Source organism: Oncorhynchus kisutch, linkage group LG30, assembly GCF_002021735.2.
Source record: "Oncorhynchus kisutch isolate 150728-3 linkage group LG30, Okis_V2, whole genome shotgun sequence".
NCBI lineage: Eukaryota > Metazoa > Chordata > Actinopteri > Salmoniformes > Salmonidae > Oncorhynchus > Oncorhynchus kisutch.
Genome location: NC_034203.2, coordinates 27359608 through 27374306, shown reverse-complemented (window position 1 = coordinate 27374306; position 14699 = coordinate 27359608). Strand labels below are relative to the sequence as shown.

The 14699-nt window shown below is 42.9% G+C and overlaps 1 protein-coding gene across 13 annotated transcripts in view; it reads left to right on the top strand.

The window, feature by feature from the left end:
• The window catches only part of LOC109875133 (adhesion G protein-coupled receptor L2), a 127340-nt gene that overhangs the window by 80460 nt on the left and 32181 nt on the right, over positions 1 to 14699 (top strand). For 8 of the 13 annotated variants that reach the window (XR_004206370.1, XR_004206369.1, XM_020467347.2 and 5 more), the window contains 5 exons: positions 4082 to 4120; positions 7946 to 8129; positions 11407 to 11529; positions 11682 to 11878; positions 12534 to 12707. Coding sequence is in view for 11 of the 13 variants with exons in the window: in XM_020467347.2 (XP_020322936.1) it covers positions 4082 to 4120; positions 7946 to 8129; positions 11407 to 11529; positions 11682 to 11878; positions 12534 to 12707 (717 nt within the window). In the remaining 2 variants the exon portion in view is untranslated. The remainder of the gene's footprint in view (positions 1 to 4081; positions 4121 to 7945; positions 8130 to 11406; positions 11530 to 11681; positions 11879 to 12533; positions 12708 to 14699) is intronic. The other 5 variants (XM_020467348.2, XM_031810349.1, XM_031810355.1 and 2 more) reach the window with 1 other exon arrangement.

The following is a 14699-nucleotide window of genomic DNA, read 5'->3' as shown; positions in this document are numbered from 1 at the left end:
GTTTTCATCAAGGACACTCAAGGATATTCAGAGACTTGTCCCGAAGCCATTCCGGCATTGTCTTGACTGAATGCTTAGGGTCATTGTCCTGTTGGAAGGTGAACCTTCGCCCCAATCTGAGGTCCTGAGCACTCTGGAGAAGGTTTTCATCAAGGATCTCTCTGTACTTTGCTCTGTTCATCATTCCCTTGATCCTGACTAGTCTCCCTGTAAGCTCCACTGATAACATCCCCACAGCATGATGCTGCCACCACCATGCTTCACTGTAGGGATGGTGCCATGTTTCCTCCAGACGTGACGCTTGTCAATCAGGCCAATCTTGGTTTCATCAGACCAGACAATCTTGTTGTCTAGTCTGAGTGTCCTTTAGGTGCGTTTTGGCCAACTCCAAGCGGGCTGTCATGTGCCTTTTACTGAGGAGTGGCTTCCGTCTGGCCACTGTACCATAAATACCTGATTGGTAGAGTGCTACAGAGATGATTGTCCTTCTGGAAGGTTCTCCCATCTCCACAGAGGAACTCTGGAGCTCTGTCATAGTAACCATCAAGTTCTTGGTCACCCCCCCCCCCCCCCCCCCCCCCCGATTAACAAAAACAAATTATTTCACCTTTATTTAACCAGGTAGGCTAGCTGAGAACAAGTTCTCATTTGCAACTCAGACCTGTCCAAGACAAAGCAAAGCAGTTCAACACATACAACAACACAAAGTTACACATGGAATAAACAAACATACAGTCAATAATACAGTAGGAAATGTATATACAGCATGTGCAAATGAGGTAGGATAAGAGAGGTAAGGCAATAAATAGGCCATGGTGGTGAAGTCATTACAATATAGCAATTAAACACTGGAATGGTAGAATGTGCAGAAGATGAATGTGCAAATAGAGATACTGGGGTGCAAAGGAGCAAGATAAATAAATAAATACAGTACGGGGATGAGGTAATTGACAGGTGCAGTGATCTGTGAGCTGCTCTGACAGCTGGTGCTTAAAGCTAGTGAGGGAGATATGAGTCTCCAGCCTCAGTGTTTTTTGCAGTTAGTTCCAGTCATTGGCAGCAGTGAACTGGAAGGAAAGGCGGCCAAAGGAAGAATTGGCTTTGGGTGCTGCTATGGTGACCAGTGAGCTGAGATCAGGTGCGGCTTTACCTAGCAGAGACTTGTAGATGACCTGGAGCCAGTTGGTTTGGTGACGAGTATGAAGCGAGGGCCATCCAACGAGAGTGTACAGGTCGCAGTGGTGGGTAGTATATGGGGTTTGGTGACAAAACGGATGGCACTGTGATACACTGCATCCAATTTGTTGAGTAGGGTGTTGGAGGCTATTTTGTAAATGACATCGCTGAAGTCGAGGATCGGTAGGATGGTCAGTATTACCAGGGTATGTTTGGCAGCATGAGTGAAGGAGGCTTTGTTGTGAAGTAGGAAGCCGATTATAGATTTAATTTTGCATTGGAGATGCTGAATGCGAGTCTGGAAGGAGAGTTTACAGTCTAACCAGACACCTAGGTATTTGTAGTTGTCCACATATTCTAAGTCAGAACCGTATAGAGTAGTGATGTTGGACGGGCGGGCAGGTGCGGGCAGCGATCGGTTGAAGAGCATGCATTTAGTTTTACAAGCATTTAAGAGCAGTTGGAGGCCACGGAAGGAGTGTTGTATGGCATTGAAGCTTGTCTGGAGGTTAGTTAACACAGTGTCCAAAGAAGGGCCAGTGGTATACAGAATGGTGTCGTCTGCGTAGAGGTGAATCAGAGAATCACCCGCAGCAAGAGCGACATCATCGATATATACAGAGAAAAGACTCAGCCCGAGAATTGAACCCTGTGGCACCCCCATATAGACTGCCAGAGGTCCGGACAGCAGGCCCTCCGATTTGACACACTGAACTCTATCAGAGAGGTAGTTGGTGAACCAGGCGAGGCAATCAGTCGAAAGACTTGGCCAGGTTGATGAATACGGCTGCACAGTAATGTCTCTTATCGATGACGGTTATGGTATCGTGTAGGACCTTGAGTGTGGCTGAGGTGCACCCATGACCAGCTCTGAAACCAGATTGCATAGCGGAGAAGGTACGGTGGGGATTCGAAATGGTCAGTAATCTGTTTGTTAACTTGGCTTTCGAAGACTTTAGAAAGGCAGTGTAGGAGAGATATAGGTCTGTAGCAGTTTGGGTCTAGAGTGTCTCCCCCTTTGAAGAGGGGGATGACCGCGGCAGCTTTCCAGTCTATGGGAATCTCAGACGATACAAAAGAGAGGTAGAACAGGCTAGTAATAGGAGTTGCAACAATTTTGGCATTTTTGCTAGCTAGACAGGTGTGGGACTTTCCAAATCATGTCCAATCAATTGAATTTAACACAGATGGACTCCAATCAAATTGTAGAAACATCTCAAGGGTGATCAATGGAAACAGGATGCACCTGAGCTCAATCTCAAGTCTCATAGCAAAGCGTCTGAATACTTTTGGCTTTGTCATTATAGGGTATTGTTTGTAGATTGATGAGATTTTTATTTTATTTAATCCATTATAGAATAAGGCTGTAACATAACAAAATGTGGAAAAAGTGAAGGGGTCTGAATACTTTCTGTGACCCCAGGTAGGCTACGAGTGCCATATACTGTATGAACATGCGTGTATATATCTAGGTAGGTAGTATTCCCTGCTCTCCTCAAGGTATTCTCACTGCAGAAAGTTCATTCCAATCAAGCCTAAATAACTTATTTGGAGTGATAAGTCACTTTTTTTATGTTTCTTTGTACCAAGCTAAATTATCTAACGTCATTGGCAGATCATTCTGTTATTTTAATCTTAACAAGGCTTTATACAAGTCATTTATATTTTTTAAATGTCATTTTCAAGATATTTTACCTTAAACTAAGTTACTTGTATAAATCCGTTTTAAGCTTAAAATAAACAAATTGATCTGGCAATGACGTTAGATAATTTCGCTTGGTACGAAGAAACATTAAAGGAAAAAAAAGTGAATTATGAGTCACTCATTTAACCCCAATCCCCACCCACCCCTCCACAACCACAAGTCTTTCTCCAGGTGAGGGTAAGGAGGGAGTGAGGTAAGGCATCCCCAGCCCTTAGGGGGAGCTGTGGCTGAGGGTAAGGAGGGAGCTTATTCTTCCAGCCCTATAGCCCCACCTTTTCATAGAAGTTACTGGGTTCTGAAATGCAGCTTTCTCACCTGGCAGCTCTAAGAGCTAATGGATAGCAGCCCCCCGCTAGCCAACACAAAGAATAACTCTCCTCTCTACCACCAGACAGGCAAGAACAGAGCTGCCTTCCCTCCTCCAGAGCACTTACCATGTCTCTCTGAGTGAAAGGTACAAGCAGGAATCTTAAGGCCTAACTTCCACAGTCATAGAAATGAATGACAGTTTTACAGTGCTATTCAGAACGCAAAGGTGAAAGCAAAGTGGATTTGGACCAAAAGGCACGTCCGTAGTGTTTTCTTTGTTCCCTTCGTAGCTAGTCATAGACTGAACCTTTCTGTCTATGTTCTAAATGTACTGTCTTACAACAGCACAATGCTACACTCCTTCAGCCACGATTTAGCTGGCTGTGGGAATAATGAATCCGTCTCTTTTGACTGAGACCGAGACAGGCCAACTAAGCCTCTAAATAAACCCCGGAGCTGGCAGACTGTTATAACCTCAGTGCCATGGAATCCAAATGACCCCCTCTGGCTTTGTTTATTGTCTCAATGCTTTATAAAGCATCGTTAATGCAAAGCATAGGAATTGAATCTCAGCAATTCCCCCTCTACAACGCAATGCTGTGCAGCCTTGTCTCTGCCAGCCAGGACCTTGTAGTTATGTAAGATACATATTCAGATACAGCTTCCGAAACACATTTACAATGTGCTATATAATATATTGTGAGCTTCTTATTTCATCTACCTAACATAAGGTTTATATATTCTAATTTCCTTCCTGATTCAAGTTGGGTAAGTGGTGTATTTTAGGATAGGTGTTTTCTAAAGACACAGACGATCCTCTTTCTTTCCCCTAAGCTTTTTGCTTCCTAATAGTGTTTCTCTTGTTCTTGATCTTCTCTTTGTGTTAAAAAGCTTCAAAAGAGAGAGAGGACATGCAGGGCATATATGAAGGTACTGTATACCTGCTGGTTCCACATAGACACCTTTACCTCTTAAAGTGTCCACAGTATGCTCAGTAGCATTGGTGTTATGCCTGTGGCTGTCTGTCCGTCTGTGATTATCTGTTGGCTTGTCTGTATGCACAACGTGTCCACCTGTCTCTCTGCTTGTCCATCTGCCAGCCTGTCTATCTGCCTGTGTGTCTATTAGCCTGTCGGTATGCCCATCCATGTCTCTACCTCTCGACTCACCTGTCTGTTTGTCCATCTGCCAGCCTGTCTATCTGCCTGTGTGTCTATTAGCCTGTCGGTATGCCCATCCATCTCTCTACCTCTCGACTCACCTGTCTGTTTGTCCATCTGCCAGCCTGTCTATCTGCCTGTGTGTCTATTAGCCTGTCGGTTTGCCCATCCATCTCTCTACCTCTCAACTCACCTGTCTGTTTGTCCATCTGCCAGCCTGTCTATCTGCCTGCCTGCCTGTCTGTCAGTCAATATGTCTTGGCTTATCTTTAATATCTCTCCTATCACTTATCTCTCTCTCCATCCCTCCATCTCCTGTCTGCTCCTTGTGTGTTGTATGAGTAATTGCCTTCCCACGGCCGTAATTGTACCTCCCTGTCACCCGTAAGTGTGATCAAAGTGGCAGTGTACCCAGTTTTTCACTTGCTTACACTTTACCATTCTCAGCGTCTCCATGTTCTTTCTCTCGTTGACATCTTTGTGTTTGTCTGGTGGATTCGTGTTCAGTCCAATTAATGTGTTTGTGTTCATATCGGATGTTGGGTCTTTTAATTCCTTTCTCTCTCCATGTCATTTTCCTTTGCTCCGAGTTTATAATCTGAGAGCAGGTCCTGTTGAAAGAAGGAGCTCTGGCGTAAACACAAAGTGGGCCTGTCTTACACAGCACAAACCAGCATTCTCAGATCTCTTGTGTTTCTCTCATCAGTCTCTGTTTGACTGGTCGGAGCAATCTTCACCATGATGAGTTAGGGCTGTTTTTACTGAGGTTTCTTTTACTGTGAAAAATTGGGATATGTCTCTGTCAACTTGATTTAAGGCTGTCTTCTTTATGCATCACCATCCATCAATAGACAATGTTAGTGAAATCAGCAGCACCACCACCACCCAAGAATGTCCTGTTCACTGTGGGGCATCTTGGGTAACACCCTTGTGATTGTTGCGACCTCCACCCAGGCGAGAATAAAAGAGGACTCAATCAGAACAGTTTTTACTTTATTTTAACACTGTCACAAATTAGAGGCATGAATATCCCCTCTCTGACCCCCCTTTCCTCTCCTCTCTGACTCACTACCTCTCTCCTATCCTTCCTATCCCCTCTCTGACCCCCCTCTCCTCTCCTCTCCTCTCTGACTCTCTTCCTCTCTTCTATCCTCCCTATCCCCTCTCTGACTCCCCTCCCCTCTCCTCTCTGACTCTCTTCCTCTCTTCTATCCTCCCTATCCCCTCTGACTCTCCTCTCCTCTCGGACTCTCTTCCTCTCTTCTATCCTCCCTATCCCCTCTGACTCTCCTCTCCTCTCGGACTCTCTTCCTCTCTTCTATCCTCCCTATCCCCTCTCTGACTCCCCTCCCCTCTCCTCTCTGACTCTCTTCCCCTCTTCTATCCTCCCTATCCCCTCTCCTCTCCTCTCCTCTCTGACTCTCTTCCTCTCTTCTATCCTCCCTATCCCCTCTCTGACTCTCCTCTCCTCTGACTCTCTTCCTCTCTTCTATCCTCCCTATCCCCTCTCTGACTCCCCTCCCCTCTCCTCTCTGACTCTCTTCCTCTCTTCTATCCTTCCTATCCCCTCTCTGACTCCGCCATCACACTCCAATAAAGGACACACCAATAGCGTTTGCCGGCCGAGAGTAATTATCACCTCTGAACAGTGCCTGCTGTAATTTGCGCAGTCAGACATCCAACAGCGGGTGTTCCCTAAAGCACAGCGCGCCCGAATGAACGTCAGATCAACGTTAGATGTTGTGTGTGTGGTCCTTAACAGAGGCTCTATCTATCCCATCTGGAGGGTCAGCACTCCCCCATAGAGAGACACAAACAGACACTATAGGCATCTGATTCAGAGCTGGACGGTACGCTTATCATAGCTCTAGGTAATAATGGTAGCCATGCTGTGTGGTCTGTTTACATGTTGTGGTGATTGGTTAATCATCAGTCTGGTGTGATAGCGAGGGACTACAGGGTTTAATCAATGATGTATATAAACCCTGGATTGCTGATGCAATGTATTGGTACTCCCCAGTAGGAGCAGTCCTCCATAGGAATGAATGGAATTCTACGATATTTCAATTAAATGTTTCAAGGACAAAATGTACATGTATTTTTTGTTCTTGTACTGGGGACAGCAGCATTCGTAATGTCAAAAACTCCTCCTTTTAAGATTATTTTTTTTAGCTCACATAAAACAATTTAGAAGTATGCATTAAGTCTGTAATAAAATAAATGTGGCAAAAAACAAATATAGATATTAGAAATGCATTTCTATAGCTTCCAATGTTTTTTTTTTACAATGGTGGGGGAGTGGTAAGATGGAGGCACAGGGCTTCAACACAGCGCCCGCATCAGTCATCTAGTGTATGTATAAATTATTGTGTTTAATCCCCCCAATGGTTAATCCAGGCAACAGGGTAATTGTGCCTATGGTCAATTAGTGTGTGTGTGTGTGTGTGTGTGTGTGTGTGTGTGTGTGTGTGTGTGTGTGTGTGTGTGTGTGTGTGTGTGTGTGTGTGTGGATGATAATCACAGCTTTGCACTAATTGGTACAGTGAGTGACTTTTTTATTTCCTAATTACCACTATAGTGTAGCCTGGACCTCTGCTGTGGTTAATGGCACCTGTGGTTAAATTGTCTCTGGTTTATTGGGCCATGGGTTGATATGGATTTGTGGGGTAATTATGCCAATGGCTATGTTTATCTGTGGGGCTAGCCTAGCGTTTCTGTGTGGCTATGGATATGCTAAGCTACATAAGAGTCGTCAGTGGGGCTAGCGTTAGCGATGCTGTGTGGATATAGATATGCTTAACTACATGGGAGTCATCAGTGGGGCTAGCATTAGTGCTGCTGTGTGGATATAGATATGCTAAGCTACATGGGAGTCATGAACTCTTCTGCACAGGGTCACAGGGACCTCCATTTTGATCAAAATATGATACTTTTTCTAGAAGGTTTGGAATGTTTTGCTTACTTACTGCTTATCAGCCAAGCAGGAAATGAAAAGATTGCCATTGAAAACAAGCAGAAATATCCCCATCTTTACTTCGACTGCTACCCAAGAAACAAATGCATTTCTTTTTTTGATACCATTTTCGCCTCAAGGAAGGAAAAACTGCACATTTCAAGGCCATTATCACCAGATCCTGTTATGGAATATATTCATTGTTAGGGAAGAGGAAGATAATTGTTCTTTCGGAAAAGTAAGATGTTTAAGAACAGGAACTAAGAGAGCAGTATTGAGAAGGAACTGCTCCATTCATTTGAAAAACATTTGGTTTGTGTTCCAACTTCCCCTCTGGCACAGTATTGTTATTCAAAAGAAAATAAATGGGTCTAAACCAGGGAAGTGGGGAGACAACTTCCTTTAGTTTATATTCTGTGACTGCCATGCCATCTTTAAGTGATGTTTTAATTTAAATGTATCTTCATATCATCCTATAATGCCAGGGACCTTATTTATTCAAGTGTTTACTTGTTGATTTGCTTGTCCTTGCTTGCTATCTGCATAACATGCCTTCCTTGCCCCCTTTCTGCTGCGGACAGTTGTAGAATTTACGAGGTATAAAAAAGCAACAAACTCTGACATTTGTTTCCACGGATACAGGCCATTGTGGATACGGTTGACAACCTCCTGAGGCCGGAAGCCCTGAAGTCCTGGGAAGACATGAATTCCACGGAGCAAACGCACGCCGCCACCATGTTACTGGATACCCTGGAGGAAGGAGCCTTCGTCCTTGCCGACAACCTGATTGAGCCCGCTGTAGTCAAAGTGCCTGCAGACAATATCAGTATGTTTATTTTCTTCTCTCTACCCTCCCTGCCCGTCACTCATAAAAAGGAAAAAGAAGACAGACACGTCTGCCAGTTGCAATCCACAGTCTAATTATAATTTTAATTGAACTATGACCCTGTCTTGGAAGAAAATTACTTTGACCTCAGTAGTAAAATGTGCTTTTTTACAACAGTTTGTTATGTCCAAGGAAGTGGAAGTTAACATTCACAACCATTCTGTAGAAAGATACTGATGTTAGTTTCCGTGGGCTTCTCATTCTAGACACAGAAAAATAACCTGGACAGCTATTCCTCCAGGAGAAAGGCAAAGTGGTTTTTAAAAAGACCACATTTAGTTGAAGTCACAGTAGGACGTTTGATGTCTCGCTCAGCGCCAGGCAAGCTAATATGTTCTCACAGGCAGTTTATTAGCAATGTGATCTCATTCATTTAAGTCAGCTTTGTGCAGTGAACTGTCATTTTCCCACACAAGCCTCTTTGTTCCATGGTTATGAGTTCCCCGCTCGCCTTGCAAGATGAGCTGTCCAGTCTCCTTATGGAAAATCTAAGAAATCAATTGAATAATTTCATATTCTATATGGTAGCTATATCCTCTAACCATGCCTTAACTCTTTCTCAGTAAATGGTAAATAGAAGCAGATAAGGAAAAGCTTATGCACTGCACCATGAATACTTGCATAGTTTATGTGCTTTTAGCACACAATGCCTCAACAATAGATTTTTCCAACATATTTATCCTTTGAGTGTGTGAGAGAGAGCGAGAGAGAGAGACACACACACACACAGAGAGAGAGACACACACACACACACACACACACACAGAGACACACACACACACACAGAGAGAGAGAGAGACACACACACACACAGAGAGACACACACACACACAGAGAGAGAGAGACACACACACACACACAGAGAGAAAGAGAGACACACACACACACAGAGAGAGAGAGACACACACAGAGAGAGAGACACACACACACAGAGACACAGAGAGAGAGACACAGAGACAGACACACACACAGAGACACAGAGAGAGAGACACAGAGAGAGAGACACACACAGAGACACAGAGAGAGAGACGCACACAGAGAGAGAGAGAGAGACACACACAGAGACCAAAGGGGGAAGAAATAAAACATTTGATCTGTAGCAGGTTGTATGGTGGTGTGATCTTTCTCTTTCTCCCTGAGGAGCTCTGTAGACCGGGGTTACCAGGAGCAGCTTAGTGCATTTTAATAAATATATAGTAAATAGCACTGGATGGGATATTGATTGGATTCTGTAGCAGGAACACTGGACATGGCTGCTCTCTTGTTTCACCCTTCCCAACCTTTATATCAGAGCTCTATTAAACACTGTGTGTTGCTATTGAAACCAATGATGTATATAAACCCTTAATTGCTGATTCTATGTATTGGCTATTGAGATGCTTTAAAGCCACCGGTCGCCATAGGAATAAATGGAATTCGACAATATTTCAATTAAATGTTTCAAGGGCAAAATTACATGTATTTAAGTATTTTTGTTATTGTAGTGGGGACAGTAACATTAGTAATGTCCAAAAATTATACTTTAAGATTTTTTTATGTATATACCGCACCAGTCAAAAGTTTGGACACACCTACTCATTCAAGGGTTTATTTTAATTTTTTACTATTTTCTACATTGTAGAATAATAGTGAAGACATCAAAACTATGAAATAACACATATGGAATCATGTAGTAACCAAGAAAGTGTGAAACAAATACAAATATATTTTATATTTGAGATTCTTCAAAGTAGCCACCATTTATCTATATTGACAGCTTTGCACACACTTGGTATTCTCTCAATCAGCTTCACCTGGAATGCTTTTCCAACAGTCTTGAAGGTGTTCCCACATTCCAGATGGGATGGCGTATCACTGCAGAATGCTGTGGTAGTCATGCTGGTTAAGTGGGCCCTGAATTCTAAATAAATCACAGACATTGTCACCAGCAAAGCACCATCACACCTCCTCCTCCATTCTTCACGGTGGGAACCACATCCGTTCACCTAATCTGCGTCTCACAAAAACACAGTGGATGGAACCAAAAATCTCACATTTGGACTTATCAGACCAAAGGACAGACTTCCACCAGTCTAATGTCCATTGCTGATGATTCTTGGCCCAAGCAAGTCTCTTCTTATTATTGGTGTCCTTTAGTAGTGGTTTCTTTGCAGCAATTTGACCTTGAAGGCCTGATTTCACTCGGTTTCCTCTGAACAGTTGATGTTGAGATGTGTCTGTTACTTGAACTCTGTGAAGCATTTATTTGGGCTGCAATTTCTGAGGCTGGTAACTCTAATGAACTTATCCCCTGCAGCAGAGGTAACTCTGGGTCTTCCTTTCCTGTGGCGGTCCTCATGAGAGCCAGTTTCATCATAGCGCTTGATGGTTTTAGCGACTGCACTTGAAGAGACTTTCACAGTTCTTGACATTCTCGGTATTGACTGACCCGCATGTCTTAAAGTAATGATGCACTGTCAATTTTTCTTAGTTTTTTTAGCTGTTCTTGCATAATATGGACTTGGTCTTTTACCAACTAGGGATATCTTCTGTATACCATCCCTAACTTGTCACAACATAGCTGATTGGCTCAAACACATTAAGAAAGAAAGAAATTCCACAAAATAACTTTTAACAAGGCACAACTGTTAACTGAGATGCATTCCAGGGGGGACTACCTCATGAAGCTGGTTGAGAGAATGCCAGGAGTGTGCAAAGCTGTCACTAAGGCAAAGGGTGGCTACATTGAAGAATCTCAAATATAACATTTATTTTGATTTGTTTCACACTTTTTTGGCTACTACTTGATTCCATGTGTTATTTCATAGTTTTGATGTTTTCACTATTATTCTACAATGTAGAAAATAGTAAAAATAAAGAAAAACTCTGGAATGAGTAGGTGTTTCGCAACTTTTGACTGGTACTGTATATTCTTATGTTTAGCTCACATAATATAATTAAAAGTATGCATTAAGATGTCTGTAAAATAATAAGCACGCAAAAAACTAATGTAGACATTAATGAATGCATTTCTATAGCTTCCAAAATATTTTTTACAATTGTGGGGAGTGCCAAGATGGAGGTACGGTGGCTTCAACACAGCACCCCTTAATAGTCATCTAGTGTATCTATAAATCATTGATTGAAACGTGATCTTTTAGTCATGTATACCACCAACATTCCCTAATCCTTTTTCCCTCCTCCCCCTCTACCTCCCCCTCTCCTTGTCCTTCTCCAGTGCTGGATGTGTATGTGCTCAGTACAGACGGCCAGGTGCAGGACTTCAGGTTCCCCCAGACCAGCAAGGGTGGAGCCTCCATTCAGCTGTCTGCAAACACAGTCAAAGTTAACAGTAAAAACGGTAACTTGGGGGGAATGGATGAATGAATGAATGAATGAGATCATGCTGAAGGATAATTGTCCTTCACTGAGAAAGTGGCTGAAGGATAGAAATGAGCAGCAATTTTATACGTTCACAATGCCACCGTAAATCTTATTCTGTTTTTTCCCCAGGTGTGGCTAAGCTGGTGTTTGTCCTCTACAAGCACCTGGGCCAGTTCCTCAGTACAGAGAACGCCACGCTCCGAGGGGGAGGACGTAACCTCTCAGACCTGACCGTCAACTCGCACATCCTGGCCGCCTCCATCACCAAGGAGTCCAGCCGTGTGTTCGTGTCTGACCCCGTCATCTTCACCCTGGAGCACCTCGACGTGAGTTCCCCTTCCCCTGAGAAAGCTCTGGAGCCCTAGTGTCATTCTGCGTTGTTGTTCAGTGCAGGGGGAAATAGTGGGAAAGGAAATGGCAGTGTGGTCTTTAGTAGTTGGAGGATCAAAGCCAATGTCATAAGATACAGCTGCACTGTGAGCACGGCTGTAAAATACCAATACCTGTGTACATCTGGAACTCCCACGGTTATACATTTGTTAGTTTACATAGAACATGCTACCATGTTTATGCCATGGTATTCTGCAATTGTTTATAATTTACTGAAATTGTGTATAATTACACTTGGCATGACAGACAAAAAAATCGAATCAAGTTTTATTAGGCTCTTACCCAGATTAGTAGATCTGCACTGTTCCTACACACACTCACTAGACTATATACTGTTAATAGTATACTGAACTCAAATCTTAGCCTGCTGTTAATTGCCTTTTGATGGAAAATAACAGTATCTATATATAGGTAGGAAGCATATGCACTCTAAAGTAATGTGTTAGTTTGTTTTAAACAATGCTTAGAATGTTATTGTTTGTGGTATTCAAAAGGTTTCCTCATGTGTTGCTTATTGAGAACTTCTACAACCCTAACTGTTAACTATTTGTCTGAAACAATGTTCTTATTTCTTAATGTCCTGCTCTGTAGAAGGAGCACTACGACAACCCCAACTGCTCATTCTGGAACTACTCTGAGAGGAGTATGATAGGCTACTGGTCCACTCAGGGCTGTAAGCTCCTGGACACCAACAAGAGCCACACCACCTGTTCCTGTAGTCACCTGACCAACTTTGCCATCCTAATGGCCCATAGAGGGAACGTGGTGAGTGGCCTTCAAGGGGTTCTATCATGCCGTGGGGTTGGTCTCCACTGATGGATGTAATATGTATGCATGTTCCCATCTAGGGAACATGGTTAGTGGCTGTTTCAAACCATCCCCTAGCTAGCCACTAACCCCCTAGAGACTTGTGTAGATCAGAGAGGATTGTATACAGTACCAGTCAAAAGTTTGGACACACCTACTCATTCAAGGGTTTTTCTTTACCTTTACTATTTTCTACATTGTAGAATAACAGTGAAGACATCAAAACTATGAAATAACACATATGTAGTAACCCAAAAAATGTTATACAAATCAAAATACATTTTATATTTTAGATTGTTCAAAGTGTCCACCCTTTGCCTTGATGACAGCTTTGCACAGTCTTGACGTTCTCTCCCCACCTCTACCTTGTCACAACACGACTGATTGGCTCAAACACATAAAGAAGGAAAGAAATTCCACAAATTAACTTTTAACAAGGCACACCTGTTAATTGAAATGCATTCCAGGTGACTACCTCATGAAGCTGGTTGAGAGAATGCGAAGAGTGTGCAAAGCTGTCATTATGGCAAAGGGTTGCCACTTTGAATAATCTAAATATACAATATATTTAGCTTTGTTTTAACATTTTTTTGGGTTGCTACATGATTCCGTATGTGTTATTTCATAGTTTTGATTATTCTACAGTGTAGAAAATTGTAAAAATAAAGAAAAACCCTGGAATGAGTAGGTGTGTCTAAACTTTAGACTAGTGCTGTATGTGTAAGAAATATGGTGGAATGTCCACCATTCTTGTCCTCTGTGGAATTGTAACCATATTGTGGATACCCATCCAATCCTATTAGATATACATAAGGGCAGGGATGGGCAACTGACGACCATTGTAGGCCCGCCCGCAATACAAAAAACTATTTAATTCAGTCGGGGTCTCAAATTACTGTTGAGAGTTAGAATAGTAGAATACAGGTGCGATTTTGTAATTTGGAAGCACGTCAAAGTTAGTCTTTTTCTATATTAAGAGCTGCAAACATTTCTCTCAACCCTATGGCAAAGTGTGTAGAAATGCAGGAAATTAGCTGTAAAACTGCACATTTTTGTCTCTGCCCCATGGCAAAATGAGTAGAATTGCATGAAATTAGTTAGAAAATTGCAAACCCTTTTCTCTGCCACATGACAAAATGTGTAGAATTTCCAGTAAAAAGTTTCTTAAGGCCCCCAAAAGGCTAGAACCGCCTCTGACTGCAAGTGTGGGTATGGATGTGGGTACCCAGACCCAAGAGCCACTGTGGCCCCCCATGATTTTTTTATGGCCCCCACCCCCATCAAAGTTGCCCATCCCTGCTCTAGGGGGTAGGGGCTAGGGGTTGATTTGGGATTTAAGGACACTAGTGAATCTACCCCATCCCCCTCGTCATATGTACTGTAATGTATGCATGTTGGAGGGATGGGAGTTGAGGTGAGGAATGTGGTTAGTTAATGTATGTGGAGAGAAACGGAAGGAGGCTGTCACTTACTTTGCCGTAAGCAATAAAGCAAGAGATCGCAGGCATAAGATACTGTAGTGAGAGCTAGCTGAAACATTATTGGAAATAAATGACATTTTACCTATGGTCCGTGACTAACAGCCTTCACGCACGTCTGCTGGAATCATACACAGGAAAACGTACACGGTGGCCCTGCATCACGCTTCTTTAATTTGCATTTCCACTCAACGACATGAAGTAGGTGAGATCCATTTGCAAGCAAAATGCAATTACAATCCAATTTATGATAAATATAATGTGCTGCAAGCATCTACCCAGTAATAAATGTGGAACGTAAGTTTGTGGTTTATATAATAACATGTCCCGACTCATGAACTCTTCCCTTCACAAACCCCAAACCTTTACAACCCTTCACCACAAGGAGAAACCAGAGTCCCTGAGCTAGGTCTTCCCATCACACCAGCCCTACACCTCAACTACAACTCCTCCTGGCCTGCCCTCAATAAAA